General features: G+C 67.8%; 3 protein-coding genes across 7 annotated transcripts; 1 reads left to right on the plus strand and 2 right to left on the minus strand.

Annotated features, from left to right (window-relative positions):
• Positions 1-2,490: 2,490 nt before the first annotated feature.
• Positions 2,491-7,096, minus strand: COPZ1 (COPI coat complex subunit zeta 1). The gene is made up of 10 exons (XM_082299128.1): positions 7,010-7,096; positions 6,702-6,908; positions 5,558-5,626; positions 5,195-5,276; positions 4,832-4,923; positions 4,393-4,448; positions 3,835-3,912; positions 3,690-3,741; positions 3,511-3,549; positions 2,491-2,612 (listed from the first exon to the last, which is right to left on the minus strand). The coding sequence occupies exons 2-10, from the start codon at positions 6,717-6,719 to the stop codon at positions 2,565-2,567; spliced, it is 534 nt and encodes a 177-aa protein (XP_082155254.1). The 5' UTR covers positions 6,720-6,908; positions 7,010-7,096; the 3' UTR covers positions 2,491-2,564.
• Positions 7,097-7,121: 25 nt separating this feature from the next.
• On the plus strand, positions 7,122-10,637 carry NFE2 (nuclear factor, erythroid 2). The gene is made up of 5 exons (XM_082299129.1): positions 7,122-7,218; positions 7,820-7,902; positions 8,774-8,809; positions 9,132-9,242; positions 9,408-10,637. The coding sequence occupies exons 3-5, from the start codon at positions 8,795-8,797 to the stop codon at positions 10,599-10,601; spliced, it is 1,320 nt and encodes a 439-aa protein (XP_082155255.1). The 5' UTR covers positions 7,122-7,218; positions 7,820-7,902; positions 8,774-8,794; the 3' UTR covers positions 10,602-10,637.
• Positions 10,638-11,385: 748 nt separating this feature from the next.
• Positions 11,386-19,450, minus strand: HNRNPA1 (heterogeneous nuclear ribonucleoprotein A1). Of its 5 annotated transcripts, none has more exons than XM_082299113.1 (11): positions 19,344-19,450; positions 17,919-18,035; positions 16,595-16,741; positions 15,930-16,140; positions 15,463-15,555; positions 15,260-15,355; positions 15,026-15,085; positions 14,688-14,864; positions 13,839-13,961; positions 12,816-12,878; positions 11,386-11,628 (listed from the first exon to the last, which is right to left on the minus strand). In XM_082299113.1, the coding sequence occupies exons 1-10, from the start codon at positions 19,356-19,358 to the stop codon at positions 12,823-12,825; spliced, it is 1,095 nt and encodes a 364-aa protein (XP_082155239.1). In that variant the 5' UTR covers positions 19,359-19,450; the 3' UTR covers positions 11,386-11,628; positions 12,816-12,822. The 5 variants fall into 5 exon arrangements, with proteins under 5 accessions (XP_082155239.1, XP_082155238.1, XP_082155241.1 ...); XM_082299112.1 differs by having other exon boundaries at positions 15,260-15,385; XM_082299115.1 differs by lacking the exon at positions 15,026-15,085.
• Between the last annotated feature and the right edge of the window lie 252 nt (positions 19,451-19,702).

Below are 19,702 nucleotides of genomic sequence, written 5' to 3' on the forward strand. Positions count from 1 at the left end.
CTTGGTGATGGTCACTCGGTGCTGGTCACCTGGCACCGGTCACCCGGTGATGGTCACTCAGTGATGGTCACCTGGCACCGGTCACTCAGTGATGTTCACTCAGTGACGGTCACCCGGTGATGGTCACCTGGCACCAGTCACTCGGTGATGGTCACCCAGTGCTGGTCACCTGGCACCAGTCACTCGGTGATGGTCACCCAGTGCTGGTCACCTGGCACCAATCACCTGGCGATGGTCACTCAGTGCTGGTCACCTGGCACCGGTCACCCGGCGATGGTCACTCAGTGCTGGTCACCTGGTGATGGTCACCTGGCACCGGTCACCTGGCACCGGTCACTCAGTGATGGTCACCCGGCGATGGTCACCTGGCACCGGTCACTCAGTGCTGGTCACCTGGCACCCCCCAGCATCATCTCCCTGACAACGGCTCCCTGGCAACGGGACCCGCATCCTGCCTGGCAACCGGGGCTTTCCGTGCCAACGGTTGCCTGGCAACCGCCCCTGGCAACCGCCCGCACCCAGAGCTGCACGTGGCAACCGTCTCCTAGCAACCGTCTCCTAGCAACCGTCTCCTAGCAACGCCCCCCGCCCCTCTCTGCCCCCCCCTTCTCCCGGGCTCAGCGATTATTTTTTTAACTGGAATTCGGGAATTTGGCAGGAAAACCACGACCCCCCCCGTCCCCCCCCCGCCCCCCCGGCCCCACTGCACAAACCCCGGGGACCGGGACCCCCCCGGGGCGGGGGGGGGGGGGGGTCCGGGGGGGTCCCCAGAGCCCCTCCCCCCCCTGCTCCTCCCCTCCCCCCCCGGCACCTCAGGGATCTGCTCAGCAATCAGTGATGGCTCGAGGGACGGGACCCCCCCCCGGACCCCCCCCCCGGGACCCCGGGGTGCCCCCCCCTCCCCGGGTGCCCCCCCCAAGCCAGGACCTCTTGCACTGAGGGCAGCGAGCCCCGCACACGCCCCGGGGGGGGCCCCAAAAATCCCCCCCTCCCCCCCTTCCCTCTCCCCCCCCACTCCGGGCCCAGCCCATTGCAATAACGCGGGGGGGTCGGGGCACCCCCCCTGTAAATAACGCCCACCCCCCCCCCCCTTCACACAGACATGGTACGGCCCCACAAGCACTGTGCCCCCCTCCCCAAAATCCTGCACCCCCCCAGCACTGTGACCCCCCCCCAAACCCTGCACACCCCCCCAAACCTGCACCCCCCATCACTGTGACCCCCCCCCCCCAAAATCCCAGAGCCCCCCATCACTGTGACCCCCCCCCCCCAAAATCTTGGTACTGCCCCCGGCCCCCCCATCACTGTGACCCCCCCCCAAATCCTGCACCTCCCTTCACTGCCCCCCCTCCCCACTATCACTGTGCCCCCCCCTTATCACTGTGCCCCCCCTTATCACTACAGCCCCCCCCCGGCACTGTAGCCCCCCCAAACCTTGCACTGACCCCCCCTCACTGTGACCTCCCCCCCCAGCACTGAACCCCCCCAGTTTTGGGGCCCCCCCCAGTCCAAACTGTGACTAAAGCAAAGCAATAGCGGGCGGGGGGGGGTTGGGGGTCCCCATGCCCCCCCCCCAGCACCTGCCTGTCCCCGTGTCCCCCCCGTGCCCCCCCCCAGCTTCACCCCAATAAATGACGAGGTTTGAGCTCCTGCTCTCGTGGCTGGGGGGGCTCCGGGGTGGGGTTGGGGTGTCCTGGGGGGGTCCTGGAGGGGCCCTGGGGGGGTTTGAGGGGTCCCGGGGGGTTTAAAGTGTCCCGAGAAGGGTCCAGGGGAAACCCCAGGGGGGTGAGGGGGTCCCCAGGGGGGGTTCGGGGATTCCTGGGAGGGTCCCAAAGTGGTTTTGGGGGTCCCAGGTGGGTCTGGGGGTCCCTGGGGGGGTTTGGGGGGTCCCCAGGTGGGTCCCAGGTGGGTCTGGGGGTCCCTGGGGGGGTTTGGGGGGTCCCCAGGTGGGTCCGGGGGTCCCTGGGGGGGTTTGGGGGATCCTCAGGGCGGTCCCAGGTGGGTCTGGGGGTCCCTGGAGGGGTTTGGGGGGTCCCCAGGTGGGTCTGGGGGTCCCTGGGGGGGTTTGGGGGGTCCCCAGGTGGGTCCGGGGGTCCCTGGGGGGGGTTGGGGGGTCCCCAGGTGGATCTGGGAGTCCCTGGGGGGGTTTTGGGGTTCCTCAGGGCGGTCCCAGCTGCATCTGGGGGTCCCTGGGGGGGTTTGGGGGGTCCCCAGGGGGGTCTCAGGTGGGTCTGGGGGTCCCTGGTGGAGTTTGGGGGAGTCCCCAGAGGGGTCCCAGGCAGGGTGGGGAGGGTCCCTGTCCCCCCCTTTGTGTCCCTTGTCCCCACCCCTGTGTCCCCCCCAGCCCCCCAGGCAGGTTGGAGACCCCCCCCCCCGGGGACACCCCCTGATTGAGGGGGGGGTCCCCAAAACCCCCCCAAGCCCCCAGACCCCCCCCAGACCCCCCCATCCCCGGGGCGGCGCAGGCACAGACGAGGCAGCACACGGGGCTGGGGGGGCACCGGCGTGTTGGGGGGTCCGGGGGGGCTTCATGGGAGGGTCCTGGGGGTCCCGGGGGGGTCCCCCTAACGCAGCAATGACCACTTGATCTGTTCCTTCGCCGACTGCAGCACCTGGGGGGGCACAGGCGGGTACGGGGGGGGCACCTGGAGGGGACTGGGACACCTCTGGGAGGGGTTTGGGGGGGGACCAGGGGGATTTTGGGGAGCCCAGGGGGATTTTAGGAAGGGTTCGAGGGGGGGTAGGAGGTTTTGGGGGGGTTTCTGGGGGGTTCCAGGGGGTTTTGGGGTGGTCCCGGGGGGTTTTGGGGGATTCCAGGGGGTTTTGGGGGGTCTCAGGGGTTTATGGGGGGTCCTGGAGGATTTTTCATGGGGGATCCTGGGAGGTTTTGGGGGGATCCCAGGGGTTTTTGGGGGGTCCCAGGGGGTTTTGGAGGATTCCAGGGGTTTTTGGGGGATCCCAGGGGTTTTTGGGGGGGTCATGGGGGTTTTGGAGGATTCTAGGGGGTTTCTGGGGGGATTCCAGGGGTTTTTGGGGGGTCCCAGGGGGTTTTAGAGGATTCCAGGGGGTTTTGGGGGGATGCCAGGGGTTTTTGGGGGGTCCCGGGGGGGGAGGGGGGGTTGGGGGATTCCAGGGGTTTTTGGGGGGGTCATGGGGGTTTTGGAGGATTCCAGGGGGTTTTGGGGGGATCCCAGGGGTTTCTGGGGGATTCCAGGGGGTTTTGGGGGGTCTCAGGGGTTTTTGGGGGGGTCATGGGGGGGGGTTGGGGGATTCCAGGGGTTTTTGGGGGATCCCAGGGGTTTTTGGGGGGGTCCCAGGGGTTTTGGAGGATTCCAGGGGGTTTTGGGGGGATCCCAGGGGTTTTTGGGGGGTGCCGGCGGGTTTTTTGGGGGTCTCAGGGGTTTCTGGGGGGCCCCGGGGGGTTTTGGGGGGATCCCAGGGGTTTTTGGGGGGTGCCGGGGGGTTTTGGGGGGATTCCAGGGGGTTTTTGGGGGGTCCCGGGGGTCCTACCTGTGACACCGTCTGCTCAGTCAGGGGCACGTCCTCGCCCTGTGACAATGGGGACAGGGGGGGACAATGGGTGCCTGAGACAGGGGGGGCACCCAGGGCCCCCCCCTCAGCTCTGTCCCACCCCCTGAGACCCCCAAAAAAACCCCAAATCCCCCCAAAAACCCCCAAATCCCCCATACCCGCACGGCCACGCGGTGCACGACCTGCTGGGGGTCACTCTCCAGGATGACCCTGAGGGGACACAAGAGACCCCTCAGTGCCTGGGGGGGGGTCCCAGGCAGTGAGGGGGGGGTGACAGAGCCCCAGGGGGGGTCCCAGGCCCACCCTCCGTCCACGATCTCATCCACGGCCAGGAACAGCCCCTCCATGTTGTCCAGCAGCGCCCGGCGCTCCACGTTCTTCCTGAGAGGGGAGGGGGGACACAGCTGGGACCCCCCCTGGGGACACCCCAGGACGTGGGGACACCCCCAGATAAAGCCTTCTCCCCCTCCTCGAGGCTCCCCCAAATTCCCCCTCCCCACCTGTGCCAGGACCCTTTGGGGACACCAAAATCCCCAGGTGCCTCCAGGTGTCCCCACGTGTCCCCGGGTGTCCCCCAGGTGCCCCTCAGGATGTCCAGGTGCCCCCAGGTGTCCCCAGGTGTCCCCAGGTGTTCCCCAGGTGCCCCCAGGTGCCCCCCAGGTGCCCCCCAGGTGTCCCTCAGGATGCCCAGGTGCCCCCCAGGTGTCCCCAGGTGTTCCCCAGGTGCCCCCAGGTGCCCCCAGGTGTCCCTCAGGATGCCCAGGTGCCCCCCAGGTGTCCCCAGGTGTTCCCCAGGTGCCCCCCAGGTGTCCCCAGGTGTCCCTCAGGATGCCCAGGTGCCCCCAGGTGCCCCCCCCATACCGCAGCATTTGGCTCAGGGAGTCGAACAGGCAGTTGAGCACGGCCGTGAGCATCAGCTGGGGACAGCGGGGTCAAAAGGGGGACAGCGGGGTCACACAGGGGGACATTGGGGTCACACAGGGGGACATGGGGGTCACACAGGGACATGGGGGTCACACGGGGTCACAGGGAGCATCCCCCCTGCCACCCCAGTGTCCCCCTGCTCTGCCACCCCTCTTTGTCCCCCCACCACCCCTGTGTGTCCTCCCCATGTCCCCCCAGCCCCCCCACGTCCCCTCACATTCCCACGCCCCTCACGCCTTCCGTGTCCCCCGAATGTCCCCATGACATCCCCACAGCGTCCGTGTCCCCAAGCCCCCGTGTCCCTGTGCGTGTCCCCAGTGTCCCCCCAGTGTCCCCAACATCCCCAGTGTCCCCCCAGTGTCCCCAGTGTCCGCACCTCGTTCTGGTGGGCGCTGCCGATGACGTAGCAGTACAGGTCGATGCTGCTCTTGTACACCACGGTCAGCCCCTCGAGGAGCGCAATCTCACCTGCCCACGGCGACACACGCGGCTGGCCCTGCTGTCCCCTCCTGTCCCTGCTGTCCCCTCCTGTCCCTTCCTGTCCCTCATGTCCCCGCTGTCCCCTCCTGTCCCCTCCTGTCCCCACTGTCCCCTGCTGTCCCCTCCTGTCCCCGCTGTCCCCGCTGTCCCCTCCTGTCCCCTCCTGTCCCTCCTGTCCCTGCTGTCCCCTCCTGTCCCCTCCTGTCCCCGCTGTCCCCTCCTGTCCCCGCTGTCCCCTCCTGTCCCCGCTGTCACTCACTGTCACTGCGGTGCGTCTTGCTGAAGATGTTCTTCTCGAAGGCACGCTGCTCCTTCACGCTGGGGTACGTGTCATCGTAGTACTGGGGACATCGGGGACATCGGGGACATTGGGGACATGGAAGATGGGACATGGGACAGCTGGGCACACCTGGGGCACACCGGCCACCCCTTGACCCCTGGGCCACCAACCCTGTCTCTACCCCAAACGTCCCCTTCCCCAGAGCCGTGTCCCCTCACAGGGCAGTGTCCCCTCACAGGGCAGTGTCCCCTGGTGTCCCCTGCTGTCCCCTCACAGGGCAGTGTCCCCTGGTGTCCCCTTGCTGTCCCCTTGCTGTCCCCTCGCTGTCCCCTGCTGTCCCACCTTGGCGAAGAGCCTCTCGCCGTCGTTGTCCAGGATGATGATGGCCTTGACCGCGTACAGGGACGGCTCCTGCGGGGACAGGGACACCGTCACCGCCCGCTGCCACCACCCCGGGCACAGGGACGGTGCCACCGGCCCCCCCGCCCTGGGGACACCGTGGCTGCCACCCCCACGGGGACAGGGACACCCCGTGACACCCAGCATGAGGACACCGGGGGGGAAGGCGGTGCCAGGGGGTCACAGCGGCTGCTGGGGGGGCCGTGTCCCCCTGTCCCCTCTGTCCCTGTCCCCGTGTCCCCCCTGACCCTGTCCCCGTGTCCCCTCTGTCCCTGTCCCTGTCCCCGTGTCCCTCCTGTCCCTCTCACTGTCCCCATGTCCCTCCTGTCCCTGTCCCCGTGTCCCTCCTGTCCCTGTCCCCGTGTCCCCTCTGTCCCTGTCCCTCCTGTCCCCGTGTCCCTCCTGTCCCTGTCCCCTCCTGTCCCTGTCCCCGTGTCCCTGTCCCCGTGTCCCCTCTATCCCTGTCCCTCCTGTCCCTGTGTCCCTCCTGTCCCTGTGTCCCTCCTGTCCCTGTGTCCCTCCTGTCCCTGTCCCCGTGTCCCTCCTGTCGCTCCGGGCCCCCGGGACCAAGTTCTGTGATGCACTGACTGCCCAGAGCCACAGCCGGAGTGTAGGACAGAACCTCGGCCCGGGGACCCTCCGGCCACCACGGCCACCAATGGCCACCCACGGCCACCAATGGTCACCCACGGCTACCATGACCACCAATGGTCACCCACAGCCACCATGGCCACCAATGGCCACCCACGGCCTCCCAGGACACCCCCCAGGGCTGACCCCCCCAGTGACCCCAGTGACCCCCGATTATGGCGCTGTCCCCGCTGGGGCAGCCCCCCCCGTCCCCCCACTGTGACCCCAGTTCACCCCGCACTGTCCCCACGCTGGGACCCCAATTCACCCCTCACTCCCCCCCAGTTCCCTCCCACCGCCCCCACTCCCCTCAGCCCCGCCCCCCCTTTACCCCATTGCCCCCCCCGTGCCCCCCCGGCTGTGGGGCGGCCCCTTTGCCCCCCCATTTCCCCCACTTCCTCCCCAGTTTCCCCTCAGTTCCCCCATTCCCCTCTCCCCCCCGGCTCCTCGGCCCTACCAGCACCAGCGCCTCCATTTTGCCTTCACCGCTGCCGACGTGGAGCCGGAAGAGTGCCCGCCGCTGATTGGCTGCTCGCCTGCCAATCACTCCGCTTGGCCCCGCCCCGCAGGGCTGATTGGCCCAACTCCGCCTCGATTCTGCCAGTCGCTGCGCGCTCCCGCGCGGTGGGCGGGCCACTCTTTCCCGCCTTTCCCTAGGCGGCCTCTGATTGGAGAAACAACCCGTCCATCACCGCCGCACGGCTCCCCCGGAAGCGGAAAGGGGCGGTGCAGTTGCCATAGTGACCGGGGAAGCGCTGACGTCACCTTTTTGTCGGGGCCGGGATGTGATTGGCTGGCTTGATGAGCACGTGACCAGAAGCGATGCCCTTTTTTCTGGCCACGCCCCTCACGCAGCCACGCCCCCCTTGTGGGAGGGGCCTCGCGTGACCTTTGGTGGCTTGGGGTCGTGGGGGGACATTGGGGACATTTGGGGACATCGTGGGACACGTGGGGACACAGCAGAGCCCTGCGAGGTCCCAGCGCTGGGGGTGACAGGGGCGGGGGGCGGGGCAGTGCCACCGGGGGGGTGACAGTGCCACCGGGGGGGTGACAGTGCCACCCGGACGCGCTGGGCCCCGCTGATAGCGCCTGCCGGGGGTGGGTGACACCCCTCGTGTCCCCGCTGTCCCCAAGGGCCCCGCAGGGGAAACCGCCGGCGGCTTCCGTCACCGGGGGCACCGGGGGGGACAAGGGGGGTCCCCGGCACTGCCAGCAGGCCCCGTGTCCCCTGGCCCTGTGCCCCCACCGTGTCCCCATGGCCCCCTGGATGTCCCCGTGTCCCCATCCCTGTCCCCTGTTCGTGTCCCCACATCGCCCTCCTTGTCCCCAGCTCCCCCTTTTGTGTCCCCAACTCCCCCCTTTGTGTCCCCACGTCCCCCGTTGGTGTCCCCAGCTCCCCCTTTGTGTCCCCAGCTCCCCCTTTGTGTCCCCAACTCCCCCTTTTGTGTCCCCGGCTCCCCCTTTGTGTCCCCAACTCCCCCTTTTGTGTCCCCGGCTCCCCCTTTTGTGTCCCCCGTGTGTCCCCTCCTCCCCCTCGTCCCCCCCTCAGTTCCTGTCCCCTCCCGCTGTCCCCAGGATGTCCCCGGGGCGGGCACAGCCGGAGCTGGGGGTGGCACTGCGGGGCCCTGGCCCTGTCCGAGCCCATCCCGTGTCCCCAGGTGGGTCCTGGCTCAGGTGTGGGACGAGGGGGGGGTGACAGGGACGGGGTGGTGGCACAGGGGGTGACACAGGGGACACGGGGGTGTCACTCTGGGGAGGGCCCCGACGGCTGAGGGGGGACACGGGGGGACAATGGGGGAAACAATGGGGACACGATGGGGACACAATGGGGACAACGGGGGACACAATGGGGGACACGGGGGGAGGGGGGACAATGGGGACACAATGGGGACACAATGGGGACAATGGGGACACAATGGGGACACAATGGGGACACGGGGGGAGGGGGGACAATGGGGACACAATGGGGACAGTGGGGACACAATGGGGACACAATGGGGACGCAGGGGACACAATGGGGACGCGGGGGGACAATGGGGACACAATGGGGACCATGGGGGACAATGGGGACATGGGGGGACAGTCTCCCCCCACGGGCACCGCCATTGTCACCGAGACCTCGTGGTGGTGGTGTAGGGTCGGTGTTGATGGGGGTGACACAGGGGGTGACACAGGGGGTGACACAGGGGGGTGATGGGGGTGGCACAGGGTGATGGGGAGGTGACGTGGGTGGTGACAGCAGGGTGACACGGGGAGGGGGCGATGAGGGGGTGACCCAGGGGGTGACAGGGGGTGACGGGGGGGGTGACAGGGGTGACCCAGGGGGTGACAAGGGGGTGCCCCCCCTCCCTGGGCAGGTCCCGGCGGTTGCTCCTTGTGCAACTCCCGGGTTGGGCAATGGGGTGGGGCCCGGGGCGAGCTCGGGGGGTCACGGGGTGTCCCCAGGGGGGTCAGGGCTGTCCCCAGGGGGGTCAGGGGGTGTCACCCGCCCCCCCCAGGGTGGGCCCTAACCCCGATCTGGGGCTGCAGGAGGAAGCGGCGGCTGCGGCCATGGGGGACCCCCAGGTGAGGGGGGCTGGGGGCGCTCGGGGAGGTCCTGGAGGGTCTGGGGGTCACGAGGGGGAGGGATGGGGGTGTTGGGGTGGGGATTGAGGGGGGTTTGGGGGGGTTTTAGGGGTGGGATCTGGGGGATATTGGGGGAATTTGGGGTGGGGTTGGGGGGGTTTTAGGGGAGGGATCTGGGGGGCTTTGGGGTGATTTAGGAAATGTTCTGGGGTGGGATTTGGGGGGATTTTGAGTGGTTTTGGGGGTGGAATTCGGGGGATGGGGGGGTTGCAAAGGGGGCGTGGCCAAGGCCCGCCCTCAGCCAATCAGCGGCGTCCCTCAGGCGCGGTGGGGGCGTGGCCCGGCGCAGGCCCCGCCCCCGAGTGCGCCCCCTGGCGGCGCGGGCGAGACCGAGGTCACGTGGCAGGAGCTGCTGTCACTCAGCGAGCTGCAGGTGGGCCACGCCCCCTCCCCAGGCCACGCCCCTCACTGGCTCTTACCGCCCCCTGGCGGCCGCCCCCCATCCCCGGAGACCCCTCCCCTCACGGACACAGGGGGGTGTCCCCACTGTCCCCCCCCCCCCCCGTACCCCCTCTGACCCCTCCCCCTCTGTCCGCAGGGCCTGGACCTGCGGCCGGACCCCGCCCCGGACCCCCCTTTTTACCCTCCTCCCGCTCCCCCTCCTCATTTCCCTCCTTTCCCCCCCCCTTTTTCCCCTCCTTTCCCTCCCCTTCCCTTCCCGCCAGCCCCGCACGGCGACACCGGCGGTGACACCGGGAGCGGCACCGGCGGCGACACCGGCGGTGACACCGGGAGCGGCCGCGATCGGCGGCGGGCGCTGGCGCTGCCCTTGGCCCCCGAGGCCATCGTGGCCCTGCCCGTGGAGGAGCTCAGGGCCATCCTGGGCCGCGCGGGGACATCGGGGGCGCAGCTGGCGCTGGCCCGGGACATCCGGCGGCGCGGCCGCAACAAGGAGGCGGCTCAGAGGTGCCGCCGCCGCCGCCTCGAGGCCATCGCGGGGCTCCGCGCCGAGCTCGCCCGCCTGGGCCGCGAGCGGGAGCGGCTGCTGCGGGCGCGGGGACACGCGGAGAGGGCCCTGGGGACACTGCGCAGGGACCTGGCGCGCGTCACGCGGGAGGTGCTGGGTGCCCTCGGGGACACCAGTGGGGACCCGGCCGGTGTCACCTCCCAGGTGCTGGGCGCTCTCGAGGATGGGGACATCAGTGGGGACCTCGCCGGTGTCACCTCCCGGGTGCTGGGTGCCCTCGGGGACACCCGTGGGGACCTCACCGGTGTCACCTCCCGGGTGCTGGGTGCCCTCGGGGACACCAGTGGGGACCTCACCGGTGTCACCTCCCAGGTGCTGGGTGCCCTTGGGGACACCCGTGGGGACCTCACCGGTGTCACCTCCCAGGTGCTGGGCGCTCTCGGGGATGGGGACACCACTGGGGACCTCACTGGTGTCACCTCCCAGGTGCTGGGTGCCCTTGGGGACACCCGTGGGGACCTCGCCGGTGTCACCTCCCAGGTGCTGGGTGCCCTCGGGGACACCCGTGGGGACCTGGCACAGGTCACGCATCGAGTGTTGGGGACACTGGGGGATGGGGACCTCACTGGTGTCACCTCCCAGGTGCTGGGAACACTGGGGGATGGAACCCCACTTGTCACCTCCCAGCTGTTGGGGACACTCAGGGACGAGGATGGGACCCCACGTGTCACCCACCAGGTGTTGGGGACACTCGGGGACAGGGATGGGACCCCCGTGTCCCCCGAGAGCTTCGGGCTGTCCCCCTGTGCCCACAGCCCCCTGTGACACCCTGGGGCCAGCCCTGTCACTGCCACCCCTGTCACCCCACAATAAACCTGCTCCCAAGGCACCGCGTGTCTCTGTCACCCTCTGTCACCCTCTGTCACCCTGGGGTGACACATTCCCGCCACCTCCCTCCCGGTGACACATCCCGGTGACACAACACATCCCGGTGACACATCCCGATCCCAGCGTTCCGGGCACCCCCGGGCACCCCATTCCTGCGGTCACCTCCTGGCCCCGTCCCCTCCAGGTCCCCTCCAGGTCACACGTGGCCCTGGCTGCCTCTGGGGTCCCCAAATCGGTGTCCCCCAGCCCTGTCCTCCACCCTCCTGTCCCCTCCTGTCCCTGTCCCGTCCCTCCCTCCCGCCCTGTCCCCACACACGGGAGGGACACAGGTACAAAAATACCCTTTTATTGAGGGCACCGGGGGGGTCCCGCGGGCGCTGGGGCGGGGCTGGGGGGGTGGCCCGGCCCTGGGGGGGGGTGACCCGGCCCTGGGCTGTCCCCAAGTGTCCCCTCTGTGCCCCCGCTCACCTCCGCGGGCTCCTCTCCCGGGGCCGGTGGCTCCTACAAAAGGGAAGGTGGGAATTAGCGGTGGGGGGGGGGTGGGGGGGTGGGGACACCCGGGGGACACCCGGGGGACGCTCTGGGGACACCCAGGGTGACAAGAGAGGGGGGGTGAATAGGGGGGGCGGAGCCAGGCTGTGACTGACAGCTGAGGCGACCAATCAGGAGGAGAGCGGCCCCCACCTCTAAAATCATCGAGAATAATAAAAAATAATAATTTAAAAAAAAAAAAAAAAAAACCAAGAGACATTTATTGACAGGGGGAGGGGTACAGGACACGGGGAGGTGGTGGGGGGGGGAAGGGAAATTCCGGCGGCTCCGCTCGGGAACTACGACAGGACCCCGGGCACGGCGACCCCACAGCGGCCCCGGGGTCCCGGAGGGTCCTGGAGGGTCCCGGGGGCTCCGCCCGGGCCCGGCGCTGGCTCCAGGGGCCGCCCCGGCTCCCGCCCGGCTCCGGCTCCTGCGGGACAGACGGGGCAGGGTCAGGATCGGGAGCGGCTCCGGGGCTGGGGACTCCGGCAGGGAAACAGAGCCCCGGTCCCGGTCCCAATCCCAGCCCTAATCCCGGTCCCGATCCCAATCCTGGCCTCAATCCCTGCTCCGATCCCAGCCCCGATCCCAGCCCCGATCCCGGCCCCGATCCCAGTCCCAATCCAGTCCTCGATCCCTGCCCTGATCCTGGCCCCAGTCCCGGTCCCAGTCCCAATCCCTGCCCTGATCCTGTCCCAATCCCAGTCCCGATCCCAGCCCCGATCCCTGCCCTGATCCTGTCCCAATCCCTGCCCTGATCCTGCCCCGATTCCAGCCCCAATCCCAGCCCCGATCCCTGCCCTGATCCTGTCCCAATCCCAGCCCTGATCCTGCCCCGATTCCAGCCCCAATCCCAGCCCCGATCCCTGCCCTGATCCTGTCCCAATCCCTGCCCTGATCCTGTCCCAATCCCAGCCCCGATCCCTGCCCTGATCCTGTCCCAATCCCTGCCCTGATCCTGCCCCGATCCCAGCCCCAATCCCTGCCCCAACCCCTGTCCCAATCCCTGCCCCGATTCCAGCCCCAATCCTGTCCCAAATCCTGCCGGAATTCCCAGCTCCACCCCTTCCCACCCTTGCCCCCATTTCCACCCCTTTCCCTGCCATTTTCCCTATTTCTGATCCCCTTTTCTCCCTCACTTTCTCTCAACTCCTTCATTTTTTCCCATCACTTTTTCTCCTCTCAATTTCTCCCACTTTTAACCTTTTCCTCCATTTTTTTCCCAACTTTTTCTCACCTTTCCAACCTTTTTCCACTTCCACACCTCTTTTCTTCCTTCTTCCCCTCAATCTTTCCCTTTGTTCCCCCCAATCCTTTTCCTTTATCCCTCCCACCTTTTTCCCACCTCTTCCTCTTTTCCCAACCTTATTTTTTGCTCATTTTCCCCACTTTTCTCCCTGAACCTTCCTCCCAACTTCTCCATTTCCCTCCCTTTCCCCCCCAATCGTTTCTTTCACTTTTTTTCTCAATCCTCTTCCCACTTCCCCCAGTTTTTCCCCTCATCTTTTCTCTTTTTCCCCCCCAATTTTCCCCTCATCTTTTCCCCTTTCTCCTCCCAATTTTCCCATCTCTTCCCCACCCTTTTTCCACTTTTTTTGCCCCATTTCCCCTCCTCACCTGCCCATTAAAACCTCCTCCCTCCTCCGTAGCTGCCGCCGCCGCTGGAGCTGCCGTAGCCGCCTGTGGGGATTTAGGGACACCCAGAAATTGGGGGGGGGGGGACACCCATTTGGGGACCCCCCTGGGACCCCCCAGTGACACAGGACCCCTCCCAGGACACTTTGGGGTCTCTCCAGGACATTTTGGGCCCTCCCCAAATACATTTAGAGCCCCCTCCAGGACATTTTGGGGCTCCCCCCAATACATTTAGGGCCCCCTCCAGGACATTTTGGGGCCCCCCCCAGGACATTTTGGGGCCCCCCAGCTCATCTTTGAGGCCCCCCACCTCATTTAGGGCTCCTCCAGGCGATTTTGGGGTCCCCCAGGTGATTTTTGCCCCCACCCAGAGTTCACTGCCGCTGCAGGGCCCTGAGCTGGGCCCCCTCAGGTTATTTTAGGTCCCCCCCCAGTACATTTTAGGGTCTCCCCAGCACATTTTTGGGTCTCCCCAGTACATCTTGAGGCCTCCCCAGTACATTTTAGGGTCTCCCCAGTACATTTAGGACTCCCCCAGATGATTTTGGGGTCCCCCAGGACTCACAGCCCCTGTAGGGCCCCGAGCTGCACCCCCTGAAGGTGTCCCCAGTACATTCTTGGGTCTCCCCAGTACATTCTGAGGCCTCCCCAGTACATTTTAGGGTCTCCCCAGCACATCTTTGGGTCTGCCCAGTACCTTTTTGGGTCTCCCCAGTATATTTTGAGGCCTTCCCAGTACATTTTAGGGTCTCCCCAGTACCTTTTCAGGTCTCCCCAGTACATTTTGAGGCCCCCCCAGGTGATTTTTGGGGCCCCCCCAGGTGATTTTGGGACTCACCGCCGCCATAGGGCCCCGAGCTGCACCCCCCGAAGGTGCCCCCAGTACATTTTAGAGTCTCCCCAGTGCATTTTGAGTCCTCCCCAGTATACTTTAGGGTCTCCCCAGTACATTTTGAGGCCCCCCCAGGTGATTTTTGGGGCCCCCTGGGTGGTTTTGGGACTCACCGCCGCCGTAGGGCCCCGAGCTGCGCCCCCCGAAGCTGCCGCCCTTCATGGGCCCGAAGCTCGAGGCCTGGTTGTTGTAGCTGCCGAAGTCGTTGTAGCTGCCCCCGCCCCCAAAATTGCTGCCTGGGGGGGGACAGCGGGGTCAGGGGGACACCAGGGACAGGGGGGGCACAGGGAACACCCAGGGGTGGCCCGTGGAAAGGGGAATCGGGAGCTTTGGGAAGGGGGAACTGAGATCCCAAAGGCACTGGGAGCTCTGGGGTGGTTGAACTGGGAGCTGAGTCCAGGAGGCTTCGACTGGGATCCCAAAGACTCTGTGAGCTCTGGGATGGCTCCCCCAGAACCCCAAACACCCCGGAATGGCTCCTCCAGAACCCCAAACACCTCAGGAGCTCTGGGATGGCTCTCCCCAAACCCCAAACACCCAGGGAGCCCCGGGACGGCTCCCCCCGAACCCCAAACACCCCAGGAGCTCTGGGATGGCTCCCCCAAAACCCCAAACACCCCGGGATGGCTCCCCCAGAACCCCAAACAACCCGAGAGCTTTGGGATGGCTCCCCCCGAACCCCAAACACCCCGGGACGGCTCCCCCAGAACCCCAAACATCCTGGGAGCTCTGGGATGGCTCCCCTAAAACCCCAAACATCCTTAGAGCTCTGAGACGGCTCCTCCAGAACCCCAAACACCCCGGGTGCTTTGGGATGGCTCCCCCCGAACCCCAAACACCCCGGGACGGCTCCCCCCGAACCCCAAACGCCAGGAGGTGCCCATTCACCCGGGACCCGCAGCTTTACCCGGGGGTGACCCCACGGCTTCCCCCCCGTCCCTGCACCCCCCGTGGGGTCCCACCTGTGCCCGCCTCGGCCAGGCCGTTGCGCACGGCCAGCGCTGGCCCCCGTGCCGGCCGCCGGCCCCCGCTGCCGCCGCCGAAGCCGCCGCCGCCGTTGTTGTAGCCGTCGTAGGAGCCGCTGCCGCCGTAGCCCCGGTTGCCCCCGGAGTAGCCGGGGCCGCCGCCACCGCCGTAACCTGCGGGAAACACACGGAGAAGGGGCCGTGAGCCCGCGGGGCCGTGGTGGCCACGGAGGGGCCGGGCTCCGGTGGGCGCGGGCGGCGCGGGCTGCGTGGCTGGCGGGGCCGGGCTGCGTGGCTGGCGGTGCCCCCGGGGCTCGGGCCCGGCCTGGCCTTACCGTCAGCGCCAAATCCATTAAATCCGTCGCCGCCGTAGGCGCCGGCGCGGCCAAACCCACCTGGAAAGAACAAACCGCGCTGGGGCCCCGCCACGGGACGGGCACCGGAGCCCGGGGGGGACGGGATGGGACGAGGAGCAGGGCACCGGAGCGGCGGCCGCCGTCGGGGGGTCCCCCCTTCCGTGGGGGTCGCGTCCCGGGGGGGGTTGCGGCCCCGGCTGAGCCCTCACTCACCACGGCCCCCGAAGTTGCCCCCGCGGCTGAAGTTGTCACCGCCGCCGAAGCCGCCGCGGCCGCCGCCGCCGCCGAAGTTCCCGGAGCCGCTGCGGCCTAGGAGGGGGGGCGGGGGGGGGGCACAGCCTTTAGGCACAGCGCGGGTGGCACGGGCGGCCTGGCACGGGCGGGGCGCGGCCGGGGGACGAGGGCCGGGCGCTCACCTCGCTGGCCGGCCGAGGCGCTGGCCATCTCCTGCTTGGACAGCGCCTTGCGCACCTCGCAGTTGTGCCCGTTCACCGTGTGGTACTTCTGGACTGCGGGCATGGCGGGGGCTCAGGCCGGGCTGGCACTGTCCCCTCGCTGTCCCCAGCTGGGCTGGCACTGTCCCCTCACTGTCCCCAGCCTGCTGTCACCCACCCCACACCGTCCCCATGCCATCCCCAGCCCCACACCAGCCCCACACCATCCCCATGCCATCCCCAGCCCCACACCAGCTCCACACCATCCCCAGCCCCACGCCTGCCCCACACCGTCCCCACACCATCCCCACACTGTCCCCAGCCCCACGCCAGCCCCACACCAGCCCCACACCATCCCCAGCCCCACACTGTCCCCACACCGTCCCCATGCCATCCCCAGCCCCACACCAGCCCCACACCGTCCCCACGCCATCCCCAGGGGCACTCACTGACGATTTTGTCGACCGAGTCGTGGTCGTCGAAGGTGACGAAGGCGAAGCCGCGCTTTTTGCCGCTGCCGCGGTCGGTCATGATCTCGATGACCTCGATCTTGCCGTACTGGCCGAAGTAGTCCCGCAAGTGATGCTCCTCCGTGTCCTCCTTGATGCCGCCCACGAAGATCTTCTTCACCGTCAGGTGCGCGCCGGGCCGCTGCGAGTCCTGCGGGGAACAGGGACGGGGATGGAGCGGGCACGGGGCGGGGGCACGGGGCAGGGGCACAGAGAGGGGATGGAGCGGGCATGGGGCAGGGGCACGGGGCAGGGGCACAGCCACTGCCACCACCCCAGCCCCAGGTGCCACTGTCCCCAGCATGTCCCCAAGGTCCCAGTACCTCTCTGGACCCAGCCCCTTTGGGCTCCATCACCCCTCCATGTCCCCAGTGTCCCCTCAGTGTCCCCTCTGTGCCCTCACCTCTCTCGACACGGCCCGTTTGGGTTCCACCACTCCCTTGTATCCCCAGTGACCACTCAGTGTCCCCTCAGCATCCCCAAGGTCCCCTCAGTGTCCCCCCAGTGTCCCCAGGGTCCCCTCACCTCTCTGGACACGGCCCGTTTGGGTTCCACCACCCCTCCATGGTCCCAGGGTCCCCTCAGTGTCCCCAGGGTCCCCTCACCTCTCTGGACACGGCCCGTTTGGGTTCCACCACCCTGCCGTCCACCTTGTGTGGCCGCGCGTTCATGGCGGCGTCGACCTCCTCGACCGAGGAGTAGGTGACGAACCCGAAGCCCCGCGAGCGCTTCGTGTTGGGGTCCCGCATCACCTGGGGACACAGGAGACAGCTCAGGGACAGGCCAGGGACGGGTGAGGGACACAGGGGACAGGTCAGGGACGGGTGAGGGACAGGTCAGGGACACAGAGGACACAGGGAACAGGTGAGCAACAGGTCAGGAACACAGAGCACAGACCAGGAACAGGTCAGGGACACGCCAGGGATGGGTGAGGGACAGGCCAGGGACACAGGAGACAGACCAGGGACAGGCCAGGGACAGGCCAAGGATGGGTGAGGGACACGGGCACGGACAGGTGAGGGACACAGGGGACAGGTCAGGGGCAGGTGACGGACACAGGGGATGGGTCAGGGACAAGTAAGGGACACAGGGGACAGGTCAGGGACGGGTGAGGGACACGGGCACAGGACACACACAGGAGAGGGGTCTCTCACACCCAGGGGCTGCTCTGGGGGGGCTGGGGAAGGTTTGGGGGCCCTGCAGAGTTTGGTTGGTCCCTGAGCAGCTTTGGGAGCCCAGGGAAGGTTTGGGGGCCCTGCAGAGTTTGGTTGGTCCCTGAGTGGTTTTGGGAGCCCAGGGCAGGTTTGGGGCTGTGGGGGGAGGACCCTGGTGTGCATTTGGAGACGCCAGGAAAAGTTTTGGGGTCCCAGGGAAAGATTTGAGGGTCCCAGGGAAAGACTTGGGGCTCCAAGGGAAGGTTTTGGGGATCCTGAGGAAGGTCTGGATATCCCAGGGCAGGTTTTGGGGTGCCAAGGAATGTCTAAGGGTCCTGCAAAAAGTTTTAGGAGTCCCGAGGAAGAATTTGGGGAACCCAGAGAAGGTTTTGGTGCCCTGGGGAGAAATCTGGAGATCACAGGAAGGATTGGGGTGTCCCAAAGAACACTGTGCTGTCCCAGGGAGGGATTTGGGGATCTCAGGGAGAGATTTGGGGATCCCAGAGAAGGGTTTGGGGGTCCCAGGGAAGGGTTTGGGGGTCCCAGGGAGGAATTTGGGGGTCCCAGGGGAGGTTTTGCTGTCCCAGGGGAGGTTTAGGGGATCCCAGGGAAGGATTTGGGATCCCAGGGGAGGTTTTGCTGTCCCAGGGAAGGTTTAAGGGATCCCAAGGAAGGTTTTGGGATCCCAGGGAAGGTTTAGGGGATCCCAGGGAAGGTTTAGGGGATCCCAGGGAAGGTTCTGGGGTGCCAGGGGAGGCCGAGGCCGGGCTCTCACCACGCAGTCGGTGAGGGTGCCCCACTGCTCGAAGTGGCTGCGCAGGCTCTCGTCTGTGGTTTCAAAGCTGAGGCCGCCAATGAAAAGTTTCCGGAGCTGCTCCGGCTCCTTCGGGGACTGCGGGACAGGGGGACACGGACAGAGGGGTCACGGGGGGCTGGGGACCCCAAAATCCCTCCTGGGACCGCCCCCCACAGCTCCTGACATCCCAAATTCACCCCCAAGATCCCCCCCTCCCCCCCCAGCTCCTCACACCCCAAATTCCCCCTGGGATCCCCCAGAGCTCCAGGGAGGTCCTGACATCCCAAAATCCCCCCCCCCCCCAGGACCCCCCAAATCCTTCCTGGGACCCCAAATTTCACCCCGGGCCTCCCCCACAGCTCCTGACACCCCAAATCTCCCCTGGGAACATCCCAGCTCCACGGATGCCCTAAAACCCTAAATTTCACCCTGGGACCCCTCCCAGCTCCAGGGAGGTCCTGACACCCCAAATCCCCCTGGGAGCCCCCAGACCCAACCTGAGGGGGTTGAGGAGCCCCCCACCCCTCACCTGAGATGCTGCCCAGGGCCAGGGAGACCCTGAAACCCCCAGATCCTCTTTTGGGGACCCCCAGGCCCTAAAGGAACCCAGAGCCCCCCCCCAGGGCCTGATTTTGGGGCCCATCAGGCCCTTGACCCCCCCTGGGCCCCATCCCTGACCCCAAAGGAACCCCCGAGCTCCTCCATCCCAAACTTTTGGGGTCACTTGGTCCTTGAGCATCCCCAGGTCCCATCTGGGGGGGCCACCAGACCCCCAACCCAAATTCCTAGACCTCCCAAGCCCCCAACCCTCTCCCCCAGCCCCTATTTCCGGGGCCCACCAAACCCCTCAGTGCCCCCAGCCCCTCATTTCAGACCCCCCAACCCTAAACTCGGACTCCTCCAAAGCCCCCCAGAAGCCCCCAACCCCAATTTTGACCCTCCCCAGCCCCCATACCCCTCATTTTCGCCCCGCCACCCCCCAATTTCGACCACCCCAGCCCCGATTTTGAGACCCCCCCCCCCCAATCCCGGGTGACACAAAGGACGCGCACGTGGCCGCGGGAGCGCGCGCGGGGGGGGGGGGGGGGGTGAGGGGGGGTCGCGCATGCGCCTGAGGGGGGGGAGGGGGGGAGGGGAAGGGGGGGGGGCTCCGTGTGTGACACCCCCCCCCCCCCCCAACGGCGCCTGCGCGTGTGAGGGGAGGGGGGGAGGGGGGGGGCGCGCGCCGCGGGACGGGACGGGCGGCGCGCGCAGGCGCAGTGAGCGCGCGCGGCCCGCGAGGCGGCGGCGGCGGCGGCGGCGGCGCGGGGGGAGGGGGGGGGGCGGGGGGGGGGGGGGGCGGGGAGGGTGGAATAAAAAATAACCCGCGGGGATCGGCGAGGGGAAAGGGGTGTGAGCGCTGACCTCGGCCTTGGCCATGGCGGCGGCGCGGGGCGGGGCGGGCCGGGCGGTGGCGGCAGCGCGCGATGCTCCCTCTGCGAGGGCCGACACGGAAAGGGGCCGAGCGACGCGAGCGCCGCCGCCTCACCCCGCCGCCCCCGCCGCCCGCCCGGCCCCCGCGCCGCCTCCCATTGGCCGACTCCGCCCGGCGCCGCCGCCTCATTGGCGGAGCCGCCGCGCTCCGCCCGCAGCGCCTGCGCTGGTTGGCCGCCCGCGGCCTCGTCCCGCCCCCGCGCCGCGCTGATTGGGTAGAACCGTCGAGGCCACGCCCCGCGCAGCTTTTCCCGCTCCGGCCCGGAGACTCCCCGGCGCGCCGGTGATTC

This window comes from Coloeus monedula (genome assembly GCF_965178545.1).
Source record: "Coloeus monedula genome assembly, chromosome: 30".
NCBI lineage: Eukaryota > Metazoa > Chordata > Aves > Passeriformes > Corvidae > Coloeus > Coloeus monedula.